At 39.4% G+C, this 17,169-nt stretch overlaps 2 protein-coding genes and 1 long non-coding RNA gene across 5 annotated transcripts in view; 2 read left to right on the top strand and 1 right to left on the bottom strand.

The window, feature by feature from the left end:
* The window catches only part of HERC6 (HECT and RLD domain containing E3 ubiquitin protein ligase family member 6), a 61,847-nt gene extending 53,352 nt beyond the window's left edge, over window positions 1-8,495 (top strand). For both annotated transcript variants that reach the window (XM_040478549.1, XM_040478548.1), the window contains exons 19-23: window positions 697-763; window positions 1,616-1,686; window positions 3,997-4,180; window positions 4,271-4,373; window positions 7,983-8,495. In XM_040478549.1, the coding sequence (XP_040334483.1) occupies window positions 697-763; window positions 1,616-1,686; window positions 3,997-4,180; window positions 4,271-4,373; window positions 7,983-8,206 (649 nt within the window). In that variant the 3' untranslated portion in view covers window positions 8,207-8,495. The remainder of the gene's footprint in view (window positions 1-696; window positions 764-1,615; window positions 1,687-3,996; window positions 4,181-4,270; window positions 4,374-7,982) is intronic.
* The window catches only part of LOC121032791 (uncharacterized), a 31,173-nt gene extending 17,964 nt beyond the window's left edge, over window positions 1-13,209 (bottom strand). The window contains exon 1 of one of the 2 annotated variants that reach the window (XR_005791479.1): window positions 13,103-13,209. This is a non-coding gene — a long non-coding RNA (uncharacterized LOC121032791). The remainder of the gene's footprint in view (window positions 1-13,102) is intronic. The other variant, XR_005791483.1, reaches the window with a different exon arrangement.
* The window catches only part of HERC5 (HECT and RLD domain containing E3 ubiquitin protein ligase 5), a 46,764-nt gene continuing 42,699 nt past the window's right edge, over window positions 13,105-17,169 (top strand). Inside the window, exons 1-3 of the mRNA XM_040478537.1 lie at window positions 13,105-13,864; window positions 16,114-16,234; window positions 16,918-16,994. Coding sequence (XP_040334471.1) covers window positions 13,120-13,864; window positions 16,114-16,234; window positions 16,918-16,994 — 943 coding nt within the window. The 5' untranslated portion in view covers window positions 13,105-13,119. The remainder of the gene's footprint in view (window positions 13,865-16,113; window positions 16,235-16,917; window positions 16,995-17,169) is intronic.

Below are 17,169 nucleotides of genomic sequence, written 5' to 3'. Positions count from 1 at the left end.
ATGAAAATATGTTCAACCTTATTAGTAATTGAAGAACTATAAATGAAAATGAGATCCTTTTTCTGCTTCCAGACTGACAAATGTTAAAAAGTTTTTCATAAAATATTGAATTGGCAACAGATTGGGGAAAAGGATTCCCTTCTCATGTACTATTAGTAGAAAAAGAAACTGCCCAGATTTACACTGCCCTGGCCATCCAGAACAGAGTTTCTCAACCTTGGTAACACTGACATTTTGGGCTAGATAAATCTTTATTGTGGAGGCTGATCTGAGCATTAAAGATGTTTAACAGCTTATAGGGTTGCTACCCATTGGGTGCCAGTGGCAACCCGTTTGCTAACAGTAACAGCCAAAGAGGTTTCCAGATTTTGCCAAATGTCCTCTATGTCCGAAATCACCCCAGATTGAGAAACACTGGTCTACAGGAAGGGGCTCCTTTCTATAATTTCCATCAAGACACAGCAGTGTCTATGTGTTAGCAGTGACCCAACCAATCAAACTGTAAAAAGAGGTTAAATCTAGGAAGAGGAAGTGGGAAGATAAAGAGAGGACATTTACCTGGCATTTTATACACTTCTACATTGTCAAAGATTTTTTCCATTAAACATTACTTTTGAAATTTTATAAGATTAGTAAATGTAACTTTAAAAACAAAATAAAATTAAAAATAACTTTTTAAATGAAAATTTTCATTAGGAATTTGCAAGAAATTCTAAATAATGAAGCTGATGACATTGGAGAAGAGCTTTATATATATTTTTCTGTGAGTACCAATGCAAACCAGATTATAGTTTAGCTTGAATCTGTTTTTTAGAAGAATTTTTACTATATTACCTTAAATAGGAGAATCCTTTGTTTTTGTTTTTATTTTCTGCCCTGCCCCTCTGGGCAGAAGGGTATTTTACTTCTGTACTGTAAGACTTTCCTCCCACCTGTTCCTCCTTTGATACCTTAGGTTTATATCCTCTCAAATAAGTGAAAATACAGCAATTATGCAATCGATGAGAACAATGTAAATAATTAAATGCTTAAGACAATATACAACATATACTAGGGTAGATTTTTTAAATTTTTATATGTATTTAAAAGGTTACTACACAAATAATTATTTAGCTCCCAGTTATTTAACATTTTATAGGGAAGAATGTACTGGTATAATGGTATTGTGGTTGTATTTGGGAGAAAGAATTTATTCTGCCTTTAGAAGTCCTTCTACTTGGACTAAGAATCAAATTGACATGAGACAGATTAACAGGAGAATATCAAATTTAATCTTGTACATACAGGGAAGCCATACAAACATGGAAATTCCAAAGGCAGGTAAAATGAGGTATATATGTCATTCTGACCTAAGGAAAAGGGTGCAGGTCCTCTATCTAAATTATTTTTAGACAGTTGAGGGGGAGGTAAAGAGCTTTTCCTGAATCTGCTGGGGGGTTTTAAATTTTTGGTTTTGTGTCTGTGTGTGTGTGCTTCTGTAGGTTTTTTATTGCTTTTAACTCAGAAATAACCTTCATGCCAATGTGGCCCATCATGGGGCAACCTGCCCATGGCCCCTGCAGTTGATTATTCAGACTTTTTTCATGTTTGGTACCTGCGTACATTTTGCTTACAGATACACTGGGACAAAAATGATGTTGATTTAATTCCAAATGGGATCTCTGTACCTGTGGACCAAACCAACAAGTAAGTTTTGAGACACAGAATACATATAAAATGTTTGTATCACTATAATTTAAAAAATAAAAAAAAATTATTATTTATTTTTGAGAGAGGGAGAGAGACAGAGCGTGAGTGGGGAGGGGAAGAGAGAAAGGGAAACAGAGAATTGGAAGCAGGTTCCAGGGTCTGAGGTGTCAGCCCAGAGCCCGATGACATAGGGCCTGAACTCACAGACCGCAAGATAATGACCCGAGCTGGAGTCGGCTTAACTGAGTGAACCACCCAGGCGGGCCAATTTAAAATTTTTTTAAATATTTATTTTTGAGGGGCGCCTGGGTGGCTCAGTCGGTTGAGCTTCTGATTCTGGCTCAGGTTGTGATCTCGCGGTCTGAGTTCGAGCCCCACATCGGGCTCTGTGCCGACAGCTCAGAGCCTGGAGCTGGTTTCGGATTCTGTGTCTCCCTCTCTCTCTGACCCTCCCCCGTTCATGTTCTGTCTCTCTCTGTCTCAAAAAAAATAAATAAATAAACGTTAAAAAAAATTTTTTTTCAATAAAAAAAATGTATTTATTTTTGAGGGGGGCTGGGGGGAGGGCAGAAAAAGGGAGATGCAGAATCCAAAGCAGGCTCCAGGCTCTGAGCTGTCAGCACAGAGCCTGACATGGGGCTGAACTCACAGGCCATGAGATTATGACCGGTGTCGAAGTCAGACACCCAACCGAGCCACCCAGGCACTCCTCACTATAATGTATAAATGTATTTTAGCTTTTCAGATGATCATTTTAGCTCCTCATCTCTGAGAAAAATTGGTGGACTCTGCTGGGTGTGAAGTCTACTTAAAAAAAAAAGTTACAGGGTAAGAGAAGGGGAAAAAGGAGTCAGGATTAAAAATTTCCTTTGCAGCACTTTCACTAGTTATCAACTTAACAATTATTTTTGAGTCCTTACTCTGTACCAGATTCTATTCTAGGTACCAGAGATACAGCCGTGAAAAAGACAAAACCTGGAACTTAAGTTTCAGTGGGACAGAGACAATATACAAATAAATTATTATGTAATATAATGTCAGATAAGGATGAGCACTGTGATGAAAGTTAGTTAAGAGATTTACAGTAGTTTTATGCTGGAGCCAGCTGGCATCTGCTTGTGAGAGCGGACTGTTCAATTTTCAAAAATGTTGAGAGTTTATGATTAAAATATCAGTAGCATGAAATCAGCCATGGTGGGAATATTACACCAGAACTGGCAAATGCTGCAAATGAGGATTCCCTTTCATTTTCTTCTCTTTAGGGAGCTGGTTGTTAACCACTTACCAGCACTGTTTTCAGGGGAGAGCAGATGGGGATTGGTTTAGACAGGACAGTCCACTTAGGACAGTTCACAACACTGCTCAAAGGGTGGGAGACTATAATGTTTCCGGTGGATATCTGGTGGAAATACCTCCAAGTAGCAACCCTGCCATCAGGAAATTCATCATGTTGTGAGAAAGCCAGACTTCGCAGAAATAATTTACACACAGTAACGTGTTGTGACAGAGGAGGGAGAAGGGAACAGAGGACCAACCCTGAGAAAGTCATGTTTATATGTAACTCTGATGGATGGAGAAGTTACATGGAGAAGTTACCATGTAAAGAGGGAGCAGTGCATGCTGTGGCCTAACTACAAGAGAGACAGGGAGACCACAGAACTGAAGGTCAGTTTGGCCAAAGCTTCTAATGCAAATGGGAAGAGGCCAGCGGTGTCAGCCAAGAGTGAGATCAGGGAAGTTTGGAATTTGCCCTAAGGGCAATGGAAAGAAAGCCTTTGAAAGATTTTAAGCAGGAGAATTACATATTCATTTTTTTTAATGTTTTTATTTTTTGAGAGAGAGAGAGAGAGAGAGAGAGAGAGAGAGAGAGAGCATGAGCAGGGGAGGGGCAGAGAGGGTGACACAGAATCCGAAGCAAGCTCCAGGCTCTGAGTTGTCAGCACAGAGCCCACTGCTAGGCCGGAACCAATGGATGACCTGAGCTGAAGTCTCAGGTGTCCCTGAGAATAGCAGGCATCCCAGAGCCACCCAGGCATCCCAGAGAATTACATATTCAGATTAGAGTTTTTAAAGGATCTTGGAAGAAAATGAAAGCAAAACAAAGTCTTAGTCCTTTTGCTACATTCTCTGAGGTTCCTTCCTCCAGCTGACCAGATGTTTTTACTTCTCTCTGTCTACAGGGTTGTATGCTATGCAGAAACAATTTATTTTTTCTTTCTCAGTAGAAATGGTAAAAAGGGCAAAGTAGAGAATATTTAGTCAATGGTAAAGTATGTTATCGGCTTTTTCTTTTCTGCTTCCCTCAAGGAAAGAATATGTTTCCGTATGTGTTGATTACATTTTCAACACCTCTGTAAAGGCAGTTTATGAGGAATTTCAGAGAGGATTTTATAAAGTCTGTGACAAGGAGATGCTTAAAATTTTCCAGCCCGAAGAACTAATGACAGCAGTGGTTGGAAATACTGATTATGACTGGAAACAGTTTGAAAAGGTTGGTGATAACGAAAAGTGCCCCCAGTTCTTCCAAACAACTTGTGTATATTCCTTCTAAAAACCATTTTTCTCCCTCTTTTTTCTCAAGAATTCACAATATGGTCAAGGATACCACAAATCACACCCTACTATACTGATGTTTTGGAAAGCTTTCCACAAATTAACTTTGGAGGAAAAGAGAAAATTCCTCTGTAAGTATTACTAATAGGTGGATTTATACTTAAATATCTTTTTAAAAGATAAATACTTTATTTGCCATGAAGTCATTATGCATAGTGTGGGTCACACATGTTAATGGCAAAGCCAGGCTTCCTAAACCAATGTTTTTACTTATATAAGCCTAGTTTCCCATTAAAAAAAAAAAAAAATAATAATAATAATAATAATACAGATGTCACTAGTTGGTTCCTAATCAAACCTTTAATCTCACATTCCTATCTTTATTTATCTAAGGCCTATGGAATTAGGACAATGTATATTCCTCTAATACCATTTTAGAAATAATACCAGTAGCAATGACCACTGATGATAATACTAACAGCATTTATTGTGTGCTTATTCTATCCCAGGCATTGTACTGACCACTTCATATCTGTTACTTCCCTTTATCCTAATAGCAATGTTTTGAGGTAGGTACTTATTTTTCCACATTTCAAAACTGAGGAAAAAGAGGCTTGATGCATTTAGTAGCTGACCTATATTCAGACAGTTGGTGAGTGTGAGAACCCAACAGGTTGGTCCAAAGCCAAGGCTCTGAACCACTAAGCTCTGTGGCCTTGTGGTGTAAGAACGTCTCTTGGTGGGAACCCTAAGGTTTCCCTAGCACAGACTTAATGACTTATTCTCTCACCTCCCCATCCCTTTGTTCAGTTATTCCTGAGATATACTTCTTCTTGCTATTTTTGTTGCTACTGAGGCCACTGGAGGACAATTCCAACTTCTCCACAAACTACTTATTCACAGGCCCAAACTACCTGTCTGATTTTCTCTTTTAATGGTAAACTTCTGCTTCTGCCCACTGGTTCCACTGTCTGTGCATTCAGTGAGTTCACTAACATCTTCCCACCTTTGACTTTTTCTTGGGCTTTCCCCTCTGCCTTGAAAGTTTATGTAACATCTTTCCTTGAGAACTAACTAGCCAGATGTGACCCCTGACTGAAGTCTCCCTGCTACCCCAGCCTGGTGCCTCCCTCATTCATTAGACTCTTCATCTCAAATGTCCTAGTTGAGCTAAATTACACTTCCCTGTATCTTGCTATTCTCTTTCCTTTTATGTGATTTTCCCCAACTAGACCATGAACTCACTGAGGACAAAGACCAAAAGTCATGATTTTTCTATGCTCCACATGGCCTTATGTAGTTCTTGCTGCACAAGGGTACTCAGTATTGTTTACTGAATGAAATGATTGATTTCTTCCTTTTTATTTTATGTTTTGTTCTTTCTGTGAAACATCTTAACTGCACCAAAACCCATAAAATACCTAGGACTAAAGGTAACCAAAGAGGTGAAAAATCTATACACTGAAAACTATAGAAAGCTCATGAAAGAAACTGAAGAAGACACACACACACAAAAATGGAAAAATATTCCATGCTCATGGATAGGAAGAACAAATAATGTTAAAATGTCGATATTACCCAAAGCAATCTACATATTCAATGCAATTTCTATCAAAATAACACCAGCATTCTTTACAAAGCCAGAAAAAAAATCCTAAAATTTGTACGGAACCAGAAAAGACCCCAATAGCCAAAGCAATCCTGAAAAGAAAACCAGAGCTGGAGGCATCACAATTCCAGACTTCAAGATGTATTACAAAGCTGTAATCATCAAGACAGTATGGAACTGGCACAAAAAACAGACACTCAGATCAATGGAACAGGAGAAGCCAGAAATGGACCCACAAACATATGGCCAACTAATCTTTGACAAAGCAGAACAGAATATTCAACGGAAAGAAGACAGTCTTTTCAGCAAATGGTGTTTGGAAAACTGGACAACAACATACAGAAAAATGAACCTGGACCACTTTTTTTTTAATGTTTATATTGAGAGACACAGACAGACAGAGCATGAGCATGGGAGGGGCAGAGAGAGGAACAGACACAGAATCTGAAGCAGGCTTCAGACTCTGAGCTCTTAGCACAGAGCCTGAAGTGGGGCTCGAACTCACAAACTGCGAGACCATGACTTGAGCCGAAGTCGGACACTTAACCAGGCGTCCCAGAACCTGGATCACTTTCTTACGCCATCCACAAAAATAAACTCAAAATGGATGAAAGACCTAAACGTAAGATGGGAGGCCATCAAAATCCTAGAGGAGAAAGTAGGCAAAAACCTCTTTGACCTCAGCTGCAGCAACTTCTTACTCAACACATCTCTAGAGGCAAGGGAAACAAAAGCAAAAATGAACTGTTGGGACCTCATCAAAATAAAAAGCTTCTGCACAGCAAAGGAAACAATCAGCAAAACTAAAAGGCAACTGATGGAATGGGAGAAGATATTTGCAAATGACATATCAAGTAAAGGGTTAGTATCCAAAATCTGTAAAGAACTTATCAAACTCAACACCCATAAAACAAATAATCCAGGGGGCGCCTGGGTGGCTCAGTGGGTTGAGCGTCCGACTTCGGCTCAGGTCACAATCTCATGGTCCGTGAGTTCGAGCCCCGCGTCGGGCTCTGGGCTGATGGCCCAGAGCCTGGAGCCTCCTTCCGATTCTGTGTCTCCCTCTCTCTCTGCCCCTCCCCCATTCATGCTCTGTCTCTCTCTGTCTCAAAAATAAAATAAAAACGTTAAAAAAAATTAAAAAAAACAACAAATAATCCAGTGAAGAAATGGGCAAAAGATGTGAATAAACACTTTTCCAAAGAAGACATCCAGATGGCTAACAGAAGCATGAAAAAATGCTCAACATCACTCATCATCAGGGAAATACAAATCAAAACCACAATTAGATACCATCTCACACCTGTAAGAATGGCTAATATTAACAACGCAGGCAACAACAGATGGTGGCAAGGATACGGAGAAAGAGGATCTCTTTTGCACTGCTGGTGGGAATGCAAACTGGTGCAGCCACTCTGGAAAAGAGTACAGAGGTTCCTCAAAAAATGAAAAACAGAACTACCCTAGGACCCAGCAACTGCATTACTAGGTATTTATCCAAAGGATACAGGTGTGCTGTTTTGAAATGGCACATGCACCCCAATGTTTATAGCAGTGCTATTGATAATAGCCAAAGTATGGTAAAAGCCCAGATGCCCATCGACAGATGAATGGATAAAGATGTTGTGTGTGTACACACACACACACACACACACACACACACACACACACACACACTGGAGTATTACTCAGCAATCAAAAAGAATGAAATCTTGCCATTTGCAACAATGTGAATGGAACTACAGTGTATTATGCTAAATGAAATTAGTCCATCAGAGGAAGACAAATATCATAGGACTTCAATCATTTGTGGAATTTAAGATACAAAACATGAACACAAGGGAAGGGAAGCAAAAATAATGTAAAACCAGGGAGGGGGACAAAACATAAGAGACACTGAAATATAGAGAACAAACTGAGGGTTGCTGGAGGGGTTGTGGGTGGGAGAACGGGCCAAATGGGTGAGGGGCATTAAGGAGGTTACTTGTTGGGATGAGCACTGGGTGTTATATGTAGGGGATGAATCACTGGATTCTACTCCTGAAATCATTATGGCACTATATGCTAACTAAGTTGGATATAAAACAAAACAAAAAACAACACATCTTAACCAAAGTTTATTCCTTTCTAGTTTTTCTTAAAGGAAATGACAGGCTGCATGCAAGAGGCAAACAGGAAATGGGAATCCTCTTTCGCTGTCCCAAAACTTTCAGTGAAAGAGATAGCCCAAGAGCATTGACATGTCATAATATTCTGGACCTCCCTAAATATTCTACGATGGAAAGAGTGGAGGAGGCCCTTCAAGTAGCCATCAACAGCAACAAAGGATTTGCCTCCCTCCAAATCACAGACTGACTCCTGATAGTTTTGGTGATGCCTTGTATTCTCAGGCCCTCTCATCTTCAACTCGTTTGTTCTTCCTTAGGTCTACGTGACACAAAGGGTTGAATAGATTTTAGAATTAGTTGACAAATGTTGGGGTAAACAATAATATGATGAATCAAGAATAATTTTTTAAGAATAATTTTTTAATAAATTAACATTGCTTGATCCCTAAATTTGTTATTTGAATGTTTGCTTTTTACTGAATTATTCCTGAACAATAATTTTCATGTAAAAATAAACTGAATATTTTTTTAAATTATTTTTTAACATTTTTATTTATTTTTGAGACAGAGAGAGACAGAGCATGAATGGGGGAGGGTCAGAGAGAGAGGGAGACACAGAATCTGAAACAGGCTCCAGGCTCTGAGCTGTCAGCACAGACCCCAACGCGGGGCTCGAACTCACAGACCGCGAGATCATGACCTGAGCCGAAGTCGGACGCTCAACCGACTGAGCCACCCAGGTGCCCCAAAAATAAACTGAATATTAAAAGCCAACAGATATTTTTAAAAATGTTGTTCATCTAGGGGCGCCTGGGTGGCTCAGTTGGTTAAGAGTTCAACTCTTGATTTCAGCTCAGGTCATGATCTCATTGCTTGTGAGTTCAAGCCCCATGTCCTACTTTGCGCTGACAGTGCAGAGCCTGCTTGGGATTCTCCCTCTCCTTGTTTCTCTGCTTCTCTCTCTCTTTCTCTAATTAAATAAATAAACTTTGGAAAAAAACAATAAAATAAAATGTTGTTCACCTAATAAACACTGTCTGCAAATATTAAAGATATTATGCTGGTTTGAAAAAATAAAGTAATTCAACAGGTTTTTGAGGCATGTAAATATATATTTTATATTCTAAAATGTCTTGAATGTAGCCAGCTGCTGAGTAATTTTATTGAAAAATCTCTATGTTAAAGGATTCATTAATTCATTGAATACTTATCCTCAATCCTGTTCCAAGAGTCAGTCTAATTGCATATATCATTATTTTGGTTAAACACTGAGCCCAACCAGGAGCTCCCATCCGATGGTAGTTGGAGAAAATGAAGACATGAAATATGTCTTAGCAATATGGCTATAGAATGAATTAAAGGAGAAGTTAAGTATGGCTATAAATGGCCAATGGATTTTTTTAGATCAGTTCTGTCTTGTATTATTATAAACTGTACACTGTTCTATAAGTTCCTGTTGTATGGCAACCATACAGAGAAGCCTTGTATCAGTGGCACTTTGGAAAAGGAAAGACCATGGGGTGAAGTCAAAATTGGGGTGCTGATGTGGAAAGAGAGCAGAATCACCTGAAGATAGAACAGAGAGAATTCACTAAGGATACTAGAATGTGAGGTGGTCTGTAGGAACATAAGCCCCAGTCAATTCTCAGATTTCTTTTGGATATGTCTGGTTTATATAATAAATGGAATGAAGGCTCAGATATATTCTATTTGAATTTTAAGGGAAAAGGTAACCTCTAAATCTCAGGGAACCCTAGGCACTCGACTGTTCAGTTGTATTTTTCAGGCCATTCAGTTCCAACGTAAATCTTCTAATGCAAACAGATGAACTATACTAAACATTTATGGAAGAGAGCATTGCAATTCTTTACATATTCGTTCAGAAAACAGAGGAAGAGGGGTGCCCTGCCTTGCTGGCTCAGTGGGAAGAGAATCCAACTCTTGATCTTGGGGTTGTGAGTTAGAGCCCTATATTGGGTGCAGAGATTACTTAAAAATAAAATCTTAATAAAAAAGGGGGGGGCACCTGGTTGGCTCAGTCGGCTAAGCATCCAACTCTTGATTTCGGCTAGGCCATGATCTCATAGTTTGGGAGTTCCAACCCCACATCAGGCTTGTAGCTGACAGTGCAGAGCCTGCTTGGGATTCTCTGTCTCCCTCTCTCTGACCCTCCCTCGCGTTCATAAGTTCTCTCTCAAAATAAATTAAAAAAAAAAAAAAGGAAGGAATAAAGAAAGAAAGAAAAAAAGAAAGAAAGAAAGAAAAAGGAAGAAGAAAACAGAGGAAGAGGGAACACTTTCCAATTGAGTACAATATCAGCATTACCCTAATATCAAAACCAGACAAAGACATTATAGGGGGGGAAAAAAAAACCCTGCAAGTATTTCTCATGAACAGAGATACAAAAAAATTTTTCCAGGATTCTGGATATCAGACATATCCAACAAAATATAAGAAGGATAATATCTGTAATCAAGTGGGGTTTAGTCCAGAAATGCACCTAAAAATCTATTACATTTCACAGTAAGACCAAAAAAAATCATGTAATTACCTCAATAGACACAGAAAAAAAAAAAAAACTGACCAAATGCAATAGCCACTCACACATGACATTTTTAGCAAACTAGGACCAGAAGGGAACTTCCTCAATCTGATAGAACCTACAAAGAGCTAAATTTACACTTAATGGTAAAAGACTAAATGCTTTCCTTCTAAAACTACTGACAGGCTGGCTCAATCGCTTAAGCGGCTTAATCGCTTAATCGTCACACTCAGACTCTTCATCTCAGCTCAGGTCACAATCTCAAGGTTTCTGAGATCAAGCCCCAAGTTGGGCTCTGCGCTGACAGTGCAAAGCCTGCTTGGGATTCTCTTCCTTTCCCTGTCTCTCTGCCCTCCCCTCACTTGTGTGAGCGTGTGCACACACTCAAAATAAATAAACTTTAAAAATAAAAAAAATAAAACTAGTAACAAGGCAAGGATGCCTCTCATCACTTCTATTCAACATTGTACTAGAGGCACTAGTCTATACAAGAGGGCAAAGTGAAAAAAAAGGCATAATGATCTGAAAGGAAGGAATAAAACTATCTTATTTATAGACTACATGATCATCTGCAGAAGATCCTAAGGGATCTAAAAAAACAAACCAATAGTATTAAGTGAATATAGAAAAGTCTCAGGATTCCAGGTCAAATATAAAAATTAACTACTTATATATACTCACAACAATCATAAATTAAATTTTAAAAAGTATCATTTGCAATATCATCAAAAAATAAAAAATACTTAAGGATAAATATAACAATATATGTTCAACTATACAGTGAAAACTAGACAATATTGCTTAAAGACATTAAAGAAGCTTTAAATTATTCGGGAGAGATATCAATTATGTCAATTCTTCCCAAACTGATTTAATTTAGTGCAATTTCAAAATCCCTGCAGTTTGTTTTGTAGATAATGATAAATATATACGGAAATACATATGGAAATGTGGAAGACCTAAAATAGCCAAAACAAACAAAAATAAAATATAGCCAAAAGAACACCGAAGAAAGGCCAATGCTGGAGCATTTCAATGAACTGATTTTGAAACTTAATTATAATCTACAGTAATCAAAGCAGTGTGGTCTCAGAGTAAAAACAGATATATAGATCAAGGGAACACAGTAAAAAGTCCAGAAATAAATCCAATTACACATGGCCAACAGAGGTTTGCCAAAGACACTAAGGCAATTCAACCAGCAAAGGCTAGCTAGAACAACTGGAAATATGTAAAGACAGAAATTAACCTCTATCCTTACCTCGCACCATAAAGAATACTTCATTGAAATGTAACAAAGACCTAAAACTACAAAATTTCTAGAAGATAACATGTAAAAAAAAATCTTCGAAATTTTGGGTTAAGCAGTTTTTCTAAGACCCTCCCCCAAAAGGCATTAACTATGTAAAAGAAAAAAAATGGATAAATTGCATTGAAATTAAAATTTTTTGGGGCGCCTGGGTGGCGCAGTCGGTTAAGCGTCCGACTTCAACCAGGTCACGATCTCACCGTCCGTGAGTTCGAGCCCCGCGTCGGGCTCTGTGCTGACAGCTCAGAGCCTGGAGCCTGTTTCCGATTCTGTGTCTCCCTCTTTCTCTGCCCCTCCCCCGTTCATGCTCTGTCTCTCTCTGTCCCAAAAATAAATAAACGTTGAAAAAAAAATTAAAAAAAAAAAAGAAATTAAAATTTTTTGCTCTTCAAAAGACACTAAATAAAATTAAAAGGCAAGCCACAGACTGGTAGAAAACATTTCAAAGCAAATCTAATAAAGGACTTGATAGATAACATAAAGTACTGCAATATATATAAAGAACTTTGAGATAATAACCATTCAAATTAATAAACAGCAAAAGATGTGAAGAGATACTTCACCAAAGAGACAGAAATTAGCACTAATAAGCATATGAAAAGATGCTTCAACATCATTAAGCATTAGGGAAATGTTAATTAAGACCATAGTAAAGATACACCTATAGACTGCAACGGCTATAGTTTAAAAGACTGACAATACCAAATGTCGTCAAGGATATGTATAGAGAGACGGGCACTCCCATAAATTGCTGGAGGATATGCAAAACGGTAAGCACTTTGGAAAGGTTTCGGAGTGTCTTTCGCCACAGTCATGTATTTATCATACGACATGGCAATTCCATTTTTAGGTATTTACTCACAAGAAAACATTTATCCACTCAAAGACTTGCTTATTGTCATAGTACCTCTATTCATTGTAGCCCCAAACTGGAAAAGAACTGAAGTGCCTGTTAATCGGTTAATGGACAACTAATTGTTGTATACCCATATATCGGAATACCATCCAACAATCACTACTGACTGACCAACTACTGATGAAACACAACAGGATTAATCTCAAAAGCATTATTTATGCTAAGTGGAGAAAAAGGCAGACACAAAGACTGCACAATAGTTTGACTCCATTTGTAAGGAATTCTCGAAAAGGCAAACCGTACTGACAGAAAGCACAGCACTGGTTGCCAGGCACCGCGACGTGGGCGGAGGGAGTGACCGCGCAGTTCTTTCAGTTTCATCGCGATCGTGTGGCGGAGCCTGAGACAGAATGCTTAACAAGCTGACTTTCCTTACCATAGTTTCTGGAAATTATGCAAGTCTGCCCGTGTTCAGTGCTCCTCCTAGTGGAACTGCAGTGTTTCTTCCAAAGCCACTTAGTACAGGAGTTCAGGTGGCCAAAGCTCGCCCGGGGACACCTCCTCAGCCTTGCCCACCCATCTCGTGACCTGCCAGCGCCCTGTTTACTGTGGCTGCCTTCCAACCCATTTCTGACGCTTTCGAGTTTCCCTTTCCTTTTCCAATTCTCTTCCGCCCCCTTACAAGAGCGTCGGTTTCGTTTCCTACTGAACTGCCGGCTCCGCCCCCCAAACAGCACGTGGCTAGTCCGGCATCTGAGCGGGGGCGGAGCAGAGGAGGCTACAGTTCCTCGACGCCGCGGCGAGGTCCGCTACTGTGGCTGCGCACCGCGACGCAGGGAACCGATTTCTTGGGAGCTCCATTTCCAACGAGGTCTGGAGAGCCGAGGCGCGGCTGTGGAGCCCAGGAAAGGGGCGATGGAGCGGAGGCCACGAAGGGGGGCGCGGGGCGGCGCGCGCTCGGCTCCCGGGCCGGCCCCGGCGCTTCGAACCACAGCGCCCGGGCGCTCCGCGGAACCGCAGGGCACGCAGCTCTGGCTCTTCCCCAGCGCCGCTGGCCTCCGCGGGGCGCTGCACCAGAGGACCGAGGCGACGCGCCAGATGTGCTGTACGCGCGGGCGCCTGGTGGTGTTGGAGCGCGGCGGGGCCGGCGTCGAGGTCCACCAGCTGCCAGCGGGGAGCGACGGCACCAGGAAGCCGAGTGAGTGGGGCGGGAAATGCCCGCTCGGCCGTCCTACCTCTGGCTGGGGGTGTGAGGGTGGGCGGCCGGGGGACCCCGGTGTAGCGCCTGCGGGGCGGGGGCGGCACGGACGCTTCTCTCCGGAGCGCCCCGATTGTAGGTGTGCCGTCCTCTAAACGGGAAGGATAGCTTAGAAACCTCTACGCCGCAGCGGTCCGCGGTGGCCGCAGAAATGCGCCGGGCCCGGTGGCTTTTGCGTTTGGTGCGTTCGATTCCCTGTGCTCTCCCTTCTCCACGTCCCTAGTTGGCGCTGAGTTTGCGGGAGGGCGGGGAGCGGGGGAGGAGGGTATCGAGAACTGGGTCGCGCCCTCCACACGTTGGCCGCGCGGACCGAGCGCGCTTGCCGGCAGCATCTTCTTAGCTAGTCCGCTTTTAGCACTGGTTTCTGTTCAGTTTGGTTGTCACTTCTTTTTAGAGCGCACCGGCTCTGATTTTGTGTGCCTTTGGAGAATACAGTTCTTTTGTTCCCAACGATAATATCTTCTATATGCAAGCAATTTAAAGAGTGCTTTCAATTGCATTTATCCGAGGTGGTAATCTCTACAGATTAGGTGTCAGGAACTGTGGTTTAGATTTTTTAGGTGGAGGAAAGCAAATGGCCACATAGAAACTTTTGCCCATCTGAATAGTGAAGAAAATGGTATTTTACCAGTCGTTTTGCTTTTACCTTGAGTGAAGTCAAGCATCTTTTTTTTCTATTGGCCATTTGCATTCTTTTTGAATTGCCTTTTCATACCTTTGACTAGCTTTTAAAAATTTGAGTTCTTAATTTTTTTCTTATTTATTTGAAAGAGTTATTTGAATATTAAGAATAGCCCTTTGTTCGTTTTATACGTTGCGATGTTTTTCCCAACTTTTGTTGGTGTTATTTTACGGTCTCCTTCTACAGTCTTCTTTTAAGAAGGGTTATGGATTTTGTGTTACAACGCTATCCACAGTCTCAAGTTTTTTTGTTTTTGTTTTTTCTTAATGTACTCATCCTTATAGGAATTTTAAGCTTTTATTTTTAAAGTTAAAATTTTTGATGCACTTGAAAATTATTTTGATTTAAGGTAGTAGGGGAATCTAGATTTATTTGTTTCTCCAAATAGCTAGTCTGATGTCCCAGTACCTTTTTTGAGTAACCTTTTTTTCAACTGATTTGAAGTGCTGATCTCTAAAAAACGTTAGTCTGTTTAACCATTTCTCCTTTATTACCAAACTGTTTTGCTGCTCATATCATTTGTAATATGAAGTGGTTTGTGCGTTGAGATTCTTACATGAGTAAATTCTATTTGATTAGAACCGAAAAGTAAAACAAGTTCCCACATCTAATTTTTGTAAACAAATGAAATAAGAGTAAATGGTAACTGTGGATAATTTTAAATCTCTTAACTTTTAGAAAGAGTTAAATATTCAATAATGCCAATAAAAATTCTTTTAACAGTATCCTTCCTTAAAAATAATACCCCAAGAACTTGGCTGTTATATTGAGCAGTTAGGAGGGTTTTATTATTGTTATTTCTTTGTATTTGGAAAGAGTATATCTCAAAATACACCATGTATTTTCTCCTAAACAGTTATGTCTTCCAGATACTGTTATATTTTCTTATAGACTTTTTCATTTCTGTCACTTTAACTTTAATTTTTCTGTCTCAATTTATTAAACAGGAATCTAAAAGCAAATATTTAATTGGTTATATTAAGTCTATATTCAATTTATTTTATTTTATTTTATTTTATTTTATTTTATTTTATTTTTTCAACGTTTTATTTATTTTTGGGACAGAGAGAGACAGAGCATGAACGGGGGAGGGGCAGAGAGAGAGGGAGACACAGAATCGGAAACAGGCTCCAGGCTCTGAGCCATCAGCCCAGAGCCTGACACGGGGCTCGAACTCACGGACCGCGAGATCGTGACCTGGCTGAAGTCGGACTCTTAACCGACTGCGCCACCCAGGCGCCCCTATATTAAGTCTATATTCAGTTTAAAACAAAGTATGAATCCGTGCTTTCCCAAATTGAAAAAATCCATCATCAAAACAGTAGTCTTTGCTAATTTGTCTGCTTTTCTTTCTTGAATTTTTCTTTAAAGAGAAGTTCATGTTAAGTCTAAGGTTGTCCAGTTGAAATGTTTTTCCAGGTGTTTTAAGTGTGTTATAATGAAATCAGTAATAATAGTGAGTTAATAACCAGACTGATGATAGTTCCTGGTTGCATTTGCTCTGCAGAGTGCATTAAGTTAGGAAAAAAAACGAAGATACATTCCGTGGACCAAGGAGCAGAGCACATGCTGATTCTATCCTCAGATGGAAAACCGTTTGAGTACAACTATAGCATAGAACATGCAAGGTAGGGAACTTTTTTCTTTTATTAAGAAATATTAAGAATATTTTTCTTTTATTAAAAGGCAATCATAATTTTTGTAGGAAAATGTTACTTTATATGAACCTTGTCCCCTGCTTTTCATAGTGGCTCTTAGTAAGCAATTCTGAAATGACCAGTGAATTCCATCAGTAAATTACTACACCAGGTTGTGTCCCATAGGCAAAATGTCTTGCTTTGGCATTTGAAAGACATGATTGTTAGTCTGCCTCGCCCCAAATTGGACTTTCACATTCATTAGATTATTTAACCCTCATAATAATCCTATAAATTAGATTACCAGAAATAAAAGTTTTCAACCTAGGAGAAAAATGGCATTATCAAGGAATGATTTGTGAGAGTTTTTCCTAGTAGATTGTGTGAATTAGAACTTATTTTTATCTTGTATTTTTCCTGTATCATACAATTAACTGTTTGCAAAAGAGGCTTAAAATCATTTGAATGTAATAATACAATTCATGTTATTTTACTTTTTAAACCACCACTTAAAATATATAGTATTTTTTATAATTTTTGATGTACTGAATGTGAAGCAGTAAATTTAAATATTTCCTTGACTTTCATCCCAATTAAATACAATTAGTAATTTTAACATTGATATTGTGACTTTTATTACAGTGATTGACACAAAATATATTTTCTTTCATCAGGTTTCAATGCATTTTACAAGAAAAAAGTATAATTCAGATCACATGTGGGGATTACCATTCTCTTGCACTCTCAAAAGGTACTTTTCTAGAATATTGGTTTTTAGAGGAAATAAATGCATATATATGTAGAACTAGTAGAATGTGTATGAGTCACCTTGCAACAGACAGAAATATGGTTTTGAATTTGATATAATTCAGGGCACTTACTCTTTTTTTTTTTTTAAGTAAACTTCAGGCCCAACTTGGGGCTTG

The sequence above is a fragment of the Herpailurus yagouaroundi genome, unplaced genomic scaffold, assembly GCF_014898765.1.
Source record: "Herpailurus yagouaroundi ecotype Mexico unplaced genomic scaffold, PumYag 28, whole genome shotgun sequence".
NCBI lineage: Eukaryota > Metazoa > Chordata > Mammalia > Carnivora > Felidae > Herpailurus > Herpailurus yagouaroundi.
This window is presented reverse-complemented; position numbering and strand designations above follow the sequence as displayed.